The 13,117-nt window shown below is 47.0% G+C and overlaps 1 protein-coding gene across 2 annotated transcripts in view; it reads right to left on the reverse strand.

Annotated features, from left to right (window-relative positions):
- LPIN2 (lipin 2) overlaps positions 1–13,117 on the reverse strand; it is a 560,786-nt gene that overhangs the window by 364,426 nt on the left and 183,243 nt on the right. For both annotated transcript variants that reach the window (XM_085605827.1, XM_085605826.1), the window contains exon 6: positions 6,722–6,845. In XM_085605827.1, coding sequence (XP_085461953.1) covers positions 6,722–6,845 — 124 coding nt within the window. The remainder of the gene's footprint in view (positions 1–6,721; positions 6,846–13,117) is intronic.

Genomic DNA, 13,117 nt, shown 5'->3' on the forward strand with positions numbered 1-13,117 from the left:
GTCTAATGGTAGATGGCCCTTGATATAGGCTGGGTCAGATGGAGCGGCTTTGGGGTTAATTACCCTAGCTCTGACGGGATCTTTGAATATGTCTGGTGCGTGCTTTTAACCCCTTTGAGCATTGGTAAGATGGTTGTGGTCTTATGAGAGGGTAATAGTGTGTCCATAAGGAAGTCGTCATCCACTGGGTCAGTATGGAGATCGGCCCCATGAAAGGCTGCTGCTCTGTGAATGAGTTTTGTAAACCCTATGGTGTCATCTGGAGGAGATGGCCTAGAGGGGGTATACATCATCTTGGGGTAGATCAGGGGCATCTGGTGCATTGTAGTCTTCCCAAGGATCACCTGATGGGCCAGGAATATCGTCTGGGTCCTCTAAGGGTTGCACATCTTCTATTCCCTCAGAAATATCATCGTCATCAGGGTTATGTGGGCTGAGTGGCGAGTGTGTGGGGGAAATATAAGGATCTGGCAGTTCTGGTGAAGGTACCCTTATGGGAGAAGTTTGAACATGTTTTTGAGTGGAACTGAAGGTGTAGGAGGACGTTCCAGTTTTCTTTTGTAAGGTACAGTGATTATATGTCCAGTCTTTGGATGGATATGAAGAGTCTTTTGTTTTGGGCCTGGGCGGAAAAGCTCTTCTATGGAAGAATCCTTCTTCGGGGCAGATTTGTCCTGTTTGGAATCGAGCTGTTTGCTTGGTTTACCGATGTCCGGCACAGTCTTAGGAGCGGATTGAGGTTTGTGTTCCGAAGACTTGTGGTCGGAAGCTTTTTTCGGCTACAATTTTTTCTTCGGATCGGAGATTTTTTTCGGATCCGGAGTTGTTGGTTCCGAAGCTTGTTTCGGGTCGACAGTTTTAGGTGCCGAAGTGTGCTTAGATGTTGAAGTTGGCTTCGGTGCCGAGCTTGGCTTCGGTTCGACCGTTTCAGGTGCAGGAGCTTGTTTTGGCGGCGGACTAGACTTTTGTTCGATAATATTGGGTACCGAAGTTTTCTTCGGTGCCGAAGTCTGTAGCAGTTTCACTTTCGGTTTGAGAACCTTTTGTTTATCGGGGTTGAGTGAAGGCTGACTCGAGCCAGAGTCACGTAGAGGCTTTTAGTTGTCAGGCCCGAAGGCGGGGCATCAGAAGTTTGTGATCGGTGTGCACCTGGGCCCGAAGGTGGAGGTGAAAGCAAAGCCTCACGAGGTGTTGGGGTAAGAATAGGGTCGTCGTCTGTACTTACGACCGGTTGACCAGCTGGAAGGGGATCGTCATCTTCTGACTGCTCGTCAGCTCAGGAAGCTGAATCCTCCGCTTCGGAAATGATGACTTCTTCCTGCTGTTGCTCTTCTTCGGACTCCGGTTGGACTGGAGTCTCCTGGACGAGGATGTCTGGTGCCGATGAAGAGGATTGCGCCATGATTCTCCGAGCTTGACGGTCCCTTATTGTCTTTTTGGACCGGAACGGAGCACAGGCCTGGCAATCTCGGCTCTCGTGCTCCGGGGACAAGCACAGATTGCACACCTCATGTAGATCAGTGTGGGGGAATTTGTGTCCACACCGAGGGCACTTTTTGAATGGTGTTCTTTCCATGAGCCGAAGGCCCAATGGCGCAGTTGTGCCAGACGGCCCTTCGACGAGCCCCGGAATCGAAAAGTGCAGGTTGTTCGAGACGCGTGTAGAAGGAAGTCTCGAACGAAAACAATACATACGGTAGGGATCAGGGAATGCGCGTCGATAGGAGATCGGTAACGAAACCGAGCGGGAGCGACATACACATCCGAGCCCGATGGCGGAAAAAAACAATCTGAAGATGGAGTCGATGCCCATGCGCACTATGCTCCGGAAGAGGAGTCATCTACCATAAAAAGATTCTTCCAAGACAACAACAAAGTGTGGTCATCCGGGCCCACCACCAGATGCCAATCTATGGACTTGTGTGTGATCTGCAGCCCATATGCCTTGAACACAAGTGTTACAATTCCTTTCCAAACACTGCTTAACTAACAGCAGGTTACTGGAGTTTCAGCGCACACTCTTTAGTCTCTGATGTACAATATCTCGGTTTCTAAGGGGGTTAATCTAGTTTCACTAATTAGCTAAGACAAAATGGGAGCTGGGGGTGGCCTGCTTAACACACAAGTCTGAGCACAGTTCAAAGGAGAAACTAGGAGGTAAAAATCAGGTAGTCACAGGCAAATTGGAAATACAACAGATTTTGGGCTGCAAAGCCCACAATGCAACAGGCAAAATTAGACAGTCACGCGCAAGTAAAACGTCAAATTTTTAAACAAAACAGGTGAAAATGTATGAAATCACAGGTAGGTAAAGACTTCAATTTTTAAACTGTAACAACCACAAGCAAAACAGGTGAAAAGGATGCAGTCGCGGATAGATCGTTTTTAAGTTTCAGGAAAGAGATTGCACAAAGTCTGACATCTTACACCTATTGGTCCTTGGTTCGCTACAGTCCTGGGCACAGGTAAACTACAGCTCACAAAATGGAGGTGAATGTTTTGGGGTTCACCCAACAAACCCTTAAGGGTTAAATATTCGTATGCGCATAGGTTGAGGACTACTTGAAAGGTTGTTTTGATTGATGATTGCATCCAGTGTCATATGAATGTGATGGGCCCTTGAATGGCGGCAATACGTTGATGTGAGTGCATTGATCTGTTGGATTGTGCCCGTTGCTAGCGGCATGAAAGTCTTGAGTGTTATTGCGTGAATGCCATGTGAATGTACCATAAAGCGGTTGGTGTCTTCACATGGCTTTATGGCTCACCTGCAGTAGTCTTATTTTGTTCAATTGTGTCTATTTTATTTAATAGTTTTAAAAAGCGCAAATACCTAACATACAACATAGAGCAAAAACTAAAACTAGGTCAAGAGAGGGTATCTTGTATCAGAGCCATTTATCATCCACCATTCATTTATAAAGCACTGGGACAGATTCTCCAAGATTACTTTATGCAACTGGTCTGAATCAGTTCAGTTCAAGGTACCTGGGGGACAGTGTTTGTGTGTAGTTCTACTGGGATGGATGTGCTCCTCCCCTGTATTGTTAATAACGTCATTTCGGCGCCCATGGGGACAGGCTAACCAAGACTTTGTGAGAATCTGTTCATTAGGATCCTTTTCACCTCTTTGTTGAAAATGTGGGTCGATGGGTTTGAACAAATTTTAGGTGGTAGGGAATTCCATATCCTTGCAGCCTATCCTGAAAAGAAGCGTGTGTATGTTTTTTGAATATGTGGGGTTCTGACCAGGGGGAGTTTGCACTTCTGAGGGAGTGGCTGCCTCTTGAGAGTCAAATCTTCTCTGCCACGTAACTGGTGTCAGGGATTTCCAGCCATTGTCCTAAGCCTGCGTCATCTGCCATTTCCCCCAGGGGTCATGGGTCAATCATGTGCTGTTATTATCATAACTAATAGTTATAGTGCATTATGGTGTGTTGCGCCTATTTATGCTGTGTTTATACTGTTGAGCCATCCTTACTATTACCAATGCTCATCACTGACACCCTACTGTTAGTGTTGCCAATGCTTGTTCGTGGACTTAAAACAGCCAGCGCGCTCTGTACTTTTCTGGGCCCGGCTGCTCCTTTTGTTGCCTGGCAACCCAGTCTACCGGCAGCCATGATGGACTATAAATAGCCACCCCTAGCTCCCGGGTGGTACTTGGCTTTGTATCCTGCTCCGGCCGTCAGATGCTCCTCAGATGTTTCTCAGGTGGGCCTCCAGCCACCGCCCCACACTCTGAGGAGTTCCCCAGTGGCTTGCTCCAGTGTCAGTGCTTTGACAGACTCCTTCAGCTGCAGCAGATTGAAGGCATCTGGAGCATCGTCTCTCGCAGCTAAGTGGAGCATGCTCCCAGGGAAACCATTGTGTGTGTACAGATATGTGCTAGTGTTTATATTTTTATATGGGACTCGTGCGGCGGTGCACTGTGCGTATGAGTGTTAGACACTTGCCAGTCTACTTTCGTTATTTTCGGTTAAAGTTATCTATTATGTTAGCGTGTGTAGGCTACCTGCTGACAGCCTACGAACCTCCCACGTTCTTTTTTGTTATGGCTATTAGTGCAAGTTAATTTGCAAGCCGCTACCATTATCCGGAGAGTGCGAGAATTACACAGGACTCCTTGAGGCTGTGTTCGAGTACTACAGGACTACGCTGTCCAACTTAAGACATTCTTGTTCAGCGACTTTTCCCCATTCCCATGTGTGACGTGAGGGAAGTGATTCAAAGACCCATTCGGGTGTCAGGTGATTGTTTGATATATGTTACATGTAACGTGTTCATAGTCACTCAGTAAGTGTGTAATACACCACTGATCCACTTGTTTCTTCCCTCCAAGTAGAATACACTTCCTACGACAACAATGAAAACAACCACAATCCCCCAAAGAATCTGTGGAAAGGCATTCCAGTGTTTTTCTCTCTCTTCCAATCCCCCTTCCATTTTGGGACACCTGCTGGGACTCATGTAAGTCATCAGCAGTGCCGAGAGGTGTCCCAGGATGTCGGGGTGGGGCTTTCATTGCCCCTGCATAAGTCCTGCTTTCCAGGTGAGTGGCCGCACCACAACATCTGGGTTCATTATAATATAAGGCTTTATGAGTAAGGCAAGTAAATGTAAAATATAAATCCAGTATTTGTAAAGCCTGAACAATTACCCGAGGGTGTTAAGGCGCTGGGGGCCGTCGGGAAGATTAAGCGAGCTATTGCCCAGAGGTCACATGGTGCTGGGCTGACTTGCCGCCGGCACTGGGGATCGAACAGTGAGCCCCTGTGTTCCGGAGTCAGGTGCCCTGGCTGCTGCGCCACACCTCTTCATCAATTTTCAATTAGGTTCTGGCCTCGAGAGGGAGCCAGTTGAGAGACCTAAGTGAGGGGGTAATGTGGTCAAAGCGTCTTGTGCTTGTTACACATTTTTCTTCTGCGCGGAGGGTTCCTTTGAGTGTAGTTTGGGAAGACATGAAAGGGTCACACAGCCACATTCTAGTCTGGAGACCACTAGTGATTGTACTGCTAGCAAGAATTCTGGAGGTGGCAGGAATGGTTTCACTTTCTTCAGTAGTTTGAGTTGGAATGAGGCACTGTGCGTGGTTGCACTGATATGTGCAAGCATATTTAGATTCTTTTCCACTGTTATTCCAAGAGATTTAGTGGATTCAATATTGGTAGGTTTGCAGTGGAGGTTGTTTTGGTGATTGAGCAAATCTTGGATATGCGTGCAGCTGTTATGAGGGGAGAAAAGTAGGAATTCAGATTTCAGAGTGTTCAGATGGAGGTTGTTTGAGATAGCCAGGTCTGAGTCTTGACTGGAGTGTTAGTTGGATGACATCCTCTAGGGAGAATATCTTGAAGTATAAGTGTGCATCACCTGCGTATATGTGGTATGCAGATTTTATTGTTTGAGGATTCATTAGTGGTGCCATATAGAGGTTTAGAGTGTGGGGGAAAAGGTTGACCTTTGTGGGACTCCGTATCTCACTTGTGAGGCATTTGAGAGTGAGTTGCCTAATTTGATTTGCTGTGAGGAGTTCTGCAAGAATGAAGCAAACCTGGAGAGCACGCTCCCTTACAGCCCCAATCAGTTTTATAGCAATTCCAGTAGGATTTTGTGACTGATTGTGTCAAACGCCCTGGTTTGAATGCTGACGGAAATTTGTTGAGAAGATTGAATTGATCAATATACTGATAATTTGTTGTGTACGCACTTTTCCAACAATTTGGTCAGAAAGGGAATATTCAACACTGGGCGAAAGCTGTTCAGGATTGTAGGGTCTGCCACTGCTTTTTCATGAGGGGTGTCACTTGCCCAATCTTCACGCAGTTTGGGACAATGCCATGTTTTACTGATGAACGGATGATCTTCGCCAGTATGGATGAGAAGAGGTGACGGAGTTCTTTTAGTATTGTGACTGGGATAGGGACTTTGAAACGTGAAGTTGGTTTTAAGAATAGTAAGGTCTTGTGGACTTCATCCTCATTTAGTTTTTTGAGCTCACTCCAGAATGCGTTATTTGTAGTATTGGATTGGGGATTCATAGTTTGCTCCTCAACTGGGGATGGAGATTCACTGTTGGAATGGTGATGTGGTCTACGGTGGCTCGTAACTTTTTTTTGTCGCTCACAATTGCTTTTTCGATTTCTAGGATTTTGTCATTGAAAAAGGAAGAGAAAGATTCACAAGTTTCCACTGAGTTATTGCTAATCCTGACTACATTGTTTGCCCCCGTTTGTTGATTGAAATTTCGCCCTAGGCAATTTGTTGCATTGTTGAGTTGGGATCTTAAGTACATGCTTTAGCATTCCAAATGTGTTTTTTGTAGCTGTTCTACCCTTTTTTCAGCTCTTTTCGAATAGAAGCCTATCAGACAGCATTTTCCTTTTCAATCTCTTCATACATTTTCACTGATATGAGCAATAATGCTGCAATGCAGGCTCAAATTCTATTCAGTAATTGTAGTTTCTCAAAAAAACATTGAGCCCTGGATAGGTCCTTACAGGGTGTTTTTCACAATTAAACCTGATGCACAGTGACTATCTATGGAACTTTAAAACAAATTATATACTTATTAAGAAGTGCTCCTGGGTCCACACAGACACTGCAAAATTATTCAGTGGTTATGACTATCAATGAAGATTCTATGATACAGAACTGATCTTCACAAATTCAATTATAAACAAAGATGCAATTCTCCATATGATGCAAGCACAAAGCGACTCACCTTGGTTGATTCTGGAAATCCTCCCCATGTCCATTCCATGTGGGTCTCTGCTCTGAGCATGCTCTCGCTAGGCTTTACTTCTAGTTCAGAATCACTCTTTGGGCCAACGGTCTCAGAAAAAGCACTGCCATAGCAAAACAGAGAAAAGAATGTCTGAGGTCTGTATACTATGAACAAAAATGGGTGTGGCTCGAATCAGCAAGGCTGAGCCTGTAAACATGTAAAACTAGAGAGAATGCTAATGCTGATAGCCATTTAACAATTGCTAATAGACTGTAGAAGAAAAAATAGAACAACTACGTCTGTACTAATTAATAGTGTTTTATTCAGACTTGATCTCTTAATATCATTCAAAATGAATTATTTTATGGAAATATTTTGATCTGGACCCACAAATATGATTCGAAATAATACACAAAGGAAGAAAGATTCTTTTGACAAAGGACAGTTAATAAACTCACAACAATGTAATAAACACTAAGAAAGTAATGTAATAAACACGTGGCAGAAAGAGGAATTTAACACTCAATCATACACCACTCCTCATTCACACAAGCACACACGAAACAAAGTCAACACAAAGGGCCTTTGGTTACAATTAATTAGAATTGAAAACGACCAAAGGGATATCCAAACAAGAAAACTCTGAAAAATAGTACCGCTGTGGGGGTGTACAAGAAATCTGTTCAATTTATCATTATTTCATAGCAAATTAAAGCAATGCACCCCAACGGACTGAAAATGCAAATGTTTGGAAGAAACGGAAAAAGGTCTACGCGTTTCGAACCCCGTTTTATTTGAATGGTGGGGTTCTCTTCAGGACCCTGACACCTAAGGGGAGTGCTTTAAAGGTGCCCTTTCAGTATTTCAAGAAGTAATACACTTACGCGTGAATGAGACCTCGGACCAGCACTGGGGGATCCGACTAGCAGGGAGGATTCAAAACATCTAGTAAAGTCCAGAGAGAGCGGGCCGCTCCATACTGGTTTCTGTGGTGGATAGTCTTCCGATCGAAGTTAACGGGATGTGGGCGTGCAACAGTCAATGTAGCGAGCCTCCATTTCCGGCCGTGTGTGAAGATGCAGGGTCATCGCCACGATTAAGTTTCGTCGCCTGAGGCTCGCTACATTGACTGTTGCACGCCCGCATCCCGTTAACTTCGAGTGAGAGTGATCTCTTCAGACATGTGATAAACCAAAGGTCTAGCATCCTTACCTTTATTTTTCTTCCTGAATATTTATGCCTATCCATGTTTCAGACTCCAGGAATCTCCACACATCAATTACAATCTTACTAGGAAAGCTGATGTATGTGCCTTAGATTTGAGCTATTATCACTGTAGGAAGGTGGAATATGACTGCATGGTTGCCCCCACTTTTTTCCTGGCGTTTTGCTGGTTTTCAACTTAGTTTGGCTGGGATTCTGCTATTCAGGACCCCAGCCTATCTGCATTCCCCTTTAAATTGATTCCAAGTACTTTAGGTACACTCCAGATTGGATTCTGGGGTACCCTTATAAGTTCCTAGTATATGGTATACTATGTGTCCAGGGCCTAGGTACCCCAGAGGCCTACCAGGGGCTGCAGCATGTATTGTGCCACCCCTGGGAAGCCTTCCTAAATGACTCCACAGGTCTGCTACTGCAGCCTGGGTAAGGTGGTGTATGCACCCCTTACTGAGATATAGGTTACCTATATCTCTCCATATCACTGCACATGTAAACCTATCAGTCACCCCTATGGCAGGCCTCAACAATCCTGAAGGCAGGGTGCTGGGTTTCATGTGAGAGGGTGCCCATGCATGAGCAGAGCCTCTGCAGCTTTCGGAACCTTTATTCCAGGGTTGTTTGTGATGCAGCCAAACCATATACTCTTAAGTGCATTATAACCTCGCTGTAAATGCTAACTTTGGGATGGCGGCATGGAAACACATTGTGTTTGATGTCAAATACCTTGGAATCATACCCCCACACCAGTAACTGGTGTGGGAGTATGATCCCACCCTTCTAGAGGGAGAACCATGACAGCATCTGTATACCCGGTACCAGCTTAACAGACCCTGGCATCACAAAATGGATGCTGCCAGCCACAGACACGAGTCCTCTTGCTGCTGGACGAAACTTTAGCAGGGGAGGCCTGGACAATAGATTTCCTGTCACAGGGAGGTGTGACCACCTCCCAGACAAGCTTTAGTGTATTGGGGCTGGGTGGGTGCACTCCAAGAGTGCTTTGAAGTCTGCATTGGGGGCACATTTGGTGTCCCTGTGCATAGTCCAGCTCACACCGGTTGCAGGGGCTACCAGACCTTGCTCTGGCGCGAAACTGGACAAAGGAAATGGGTGTAGCCACCCCTCTTTCCTAACCCTCCCATAGGTGGGTCCCTAGAGTTTGTCCCACCCCTTCCTTGGGTATAAGATAGGAACCCCTGGCTACAGGACTTTAGATTTACTTGGACAAAACTCTGATACATAATCCTGGAACTTCAAAGATCTACAAGGCGCTAGATGACTGGAGAATCTCCCTTGGAGTAAAGGAGTTACTCCCCTGCAAGGCAGGCACCTAAGACACATCTGACCGGTTTGCATCTCCGAAGCTCCCGCTGGACTCCAAAGAATTTACAACACAGGAGATGGGTTCCCAGACTTCCCAGAGGCCGACCCGAGCTCTCAGCAAAGCTGAGACCCGTAGCCCTCGTGGGGACCGTGGAACCAGTACCCCTGGGCACCGTGCACATTTGCAAGTGGAAATGCTTCTCGACGATCCTTGAGGCTGTGCTTTGGGCTTCTTGTAGTCCACACCACGAGCAGTGTCTCCACCGAAGATTACTGGCATACACTCACTGAGTGTCCTGTGGGCTGGTATTGTGTGATTCCTCTCGAGCTCCCTTCGCGATCCCTGGTCCGTCGACTGGTGGGTCCCTGTGAAGGCAACTCTAACTTTAATTAGGCTTCCCTGGTTGCTCCAGACATGCCCTGACTCTCCATCGCATGGGGATTCCCCAGGACCTTGCTGGTTCGCACCGAAGCATCTTTTCTCTTCCTGTGTGGGTTGCTGGTGCCAAGGCTTGTTGGCACCAACACCGCAGCACTCGACAACCTTCGTAGGACAGCTCGAACCCAGCTTCTGGTCTTCGTCGACACCTCCTGGTCCTCGTGCCTCTGGTCACTGGCAAGGGACCCAGACTCTATCCCCTCTGCTTTCAGGTTCTTCTGATCTTCGATCCAGGCTTGGATCACACTGGACACTTTTCTTCTTCCCGGCAGCAGCACTTTGCAGCAGATCACCATTGAAATCAACGATGATTCCCGACACCATTTGACACCTATGCACCCGGCTTCACAGGGTGAGGTAACTCGAGTACTCCGGTGCTCCCGTGGGTGTTGGCCCTAGAACCCCCTAAGTCTAAAGGGATTTGCTCAAAGTCCTCTCCTAAGCGTCCTTAATTTCTAAAATTCCAACCACAACTTTCCCACAGAATAGTACGGGGCTCGCGCCTGTGTTCTCACATTGCATGCGTCCCATGTGGGTCTCCTGTGTCACTACCATGGGTGGTTCCTTGGGGTCCCAGCGATTCTAAGTGCTCTAGGCACTGTGTCTAGTCAAGTTGCGGTTCTTGTACCACTTTCTTAATATATGGTTTGGTCCCCCCCGGGGCCCATTGTATATTGTGCTACTTACTGTCGTTTTAGAACTGTATTTTTGTGCATCTTGGTCTCTAATCTCAAAGAGATTAGTAGTGAGTGCTTAGAAATAAATACATATATTTTAAATATACCTTGTGTGGTTTTCCTTTCATTTAGTAATTCAAGAGGTTATAATCTGGTAAACCAAGCTGCTTTATGCTCCTTCAAGGCTTAGCCTGAAGGCTGCTCTCCGTAGCTACCACTAGGATAGCTTTCAATAAAGATTGTCTTTAAACCTATTCATCAATAAGGGTTGTTTGGTGCCTACTATAACTAGTGGACAGCATATACCAGGCCAACTTCTCACAATCACAGGGTAGGGTCTATGTTTAGTCAAATCAGGATTATGCTTTTGTCAGATGTAGTGAAGTATGATTTTTCTGGCATAGTTACTAACCCTGGGCGTAGTTCGCGAAGTAGCATTTCGCGGAGCTACGCAAAGTGCACTTCGCGAGCTACGCGTAGCACTTCGCGAACTGCGTAGTACCTTGTTCGCACTGTGCCAGATGTTGTTTTCAATGATTGCACAGTGCGGACAAGCAACCGGCACTGTGCAATCATTGAAAATGGCATCTGGCACAGTGCGAGCTGTAGTTTTCTGCTGCTCGAGTAGATTTTTACACGAGCGGCAGCTTTCTCAACGCGAACTGGTAGTTTCTCATCGCGAGCATACGCGACCACTCGCAATGAGAAACCTGACCTCCTCGCGTTGGGAATCTCGCCGGGAGGTTTATTTTCCATGCTCGTGATCGCCAACTTGATGTTGCTGATCGCGAACAAGGAAAAAGTCTCGCCGGGATGTCATTTTGCTTGCTCGCGGTCGCCAACTTGACGTTGAGGACCGCGAGCAAGCAAAAAATGACTGCAACACTACGCTACGCGTGTCCGCACTGTGCTACGTGCAATTCGCGTAGTGCGAAGTAGCGCGAACTTCGCAAACTACGCGAGCGTAGTGTAGTGCTTTGCCCAGGCTTAATAGTTACCCACACTTTTTGCCTGGTGTCAGTATATTTTGACTGTAGTACACTAGGATTCTGCTAATTAGGACCCCAGTGTCTGTGCTCTCTTGCCTCATTTCATTTGCAAGTACTTTGTACACCCCACAATTGGTATACTGGTGTACCCCTGTAAGTCCCTAGCAAATTGCACTAAGGTACCTAGAGCATTAGTACGCCAGGGGTCTCCCATGGGCATGTATTGTGCCACTCATGGGAGCCAATGCAAACTGTCTGCAGGTCTGCCATTGCAGCCTGCGTGAAATGGTGCATGCACCTTTCACTCCAGATAGAAGGTTTTCCTTATATCCCGGTCACCGCACTTAAAACCTATGAGTCACTCCTAAGGTAAGCTTTACAGCCCACAGGCAGGGTGCATGATTATAAGTGTGAGGGTGCCCTTGCACGAACAGAGACACCCAAAACAAACCCCAGAGTCTATTCTCTGGCTTTGTATGTGCATGGAAGCCATTTTAAGGTATGCAGTGGACACTGGCCAAGTCGCGATGTCCAGTTACATAATTTCTTCACCGAACCCGGTCATGCTTGGTATCAAACATGTTGGAATCATGCAACTACACCAATCCCAGTATTAGCTGCATGATACCATGTACTGGGTTGCTCCTTAGAGGATCCCCATGTTTACCTGTGTAGCCTTGCAGGGTCTGTGTGCAAGCCAGTACTGCTGCCTACCTCAGACACTGTTCAACGTCCTTCTGCTGCTGAGCTAAACTCGGGCAGGGGGGAAGGCAGAACAAAAGATTTCCTGTACCGGAAAGGTATAGCCATCTCTCCCTTAGAAATAAGTGTCTTGGGCTAGGGTGGGGGTGCTTCTGAGCACCTCCAGACTGCTTTGAAGAGGACAATTGGTGCCCTCTATTCATAACCCGGTTTGCCCCAGTCCAGCAGCCATAGCTCCCGCTCTGGCGCAAAAGTACACAAAGGACTGGGGAGTGCTCTCCTCTGGGAGAATCTGACTGGTTAGGCAACCAGAGTAGTGTCCCTGACTTCTGCCCCCCACCCTAAACAGATAGATGGATCACCGTAGATATAGTCCTACCCCCTTTCTGGGTTACTTATGTGCTCCCCTGAGGGAGGATCCTTACATTGATCAGGACTTCGTCTTCAAGAACCGACTGGCTTCCCCTGAAGATCTGTCTAATGACTCTTCTGCAGTTGGGCCCCGAACTCGACTGCTGGAACTGAGCCAGGAACCAAGACATGATTGTCTCTGGTAGGAAGACACCTACTGCGACTTCGTCTCCGTGCTCTTCCAAGCTGTGCAACCTCCGTAGCTGTGCTTCCTCCCGAGTCCCCCATGACCCTACATGCATCAAGATAGCATGAAGGAATCTCCTGTGTAGTGAAGGAGTCACTCCCCTGCATCTGCATGCACCTCGACGACGACCTACTCGTGGATCCTGCTGTCCCAGAGACATCTGCCGGCTCTGCAACACAGGTGTTGATTTGAAGGCTCTCCAGGGGCCTGATCAGTCTACCCTGCAACTTGGGAGACTAATCCCTCTCCAGCCGCCTGGAACCGCATCCCGGAGCACCAAATCTGTTTGCCATTGCCAAGGCTTGTTGTTTCTCCTGACAGAAGATCTTCGAGCTCCAAGAAGCCCCAGCTTCTAGCATCACACAGCTCCAAGAGTGACGTCCTCTCTGCTTCTCTAGCAACATGGGCATCCACCTTCTGTGTGCTGCAGAGGCCTCCTTG

Source organism: Triturus cristatus, chromosome 5_1 (genome assembly GCF_964204655.1).
Source record: "Triturus cristatus chromosome 5_1, aTriCri1.1, whole genome shotgun sequence".
In the NCBI taxonomy this organism is placed as follows: domain Eukaryota; kingdom Metazoa; phylum Chordata; class Amphibia; order Caudata; family Salamandridae; genus Triturus; species Triturus cristatus.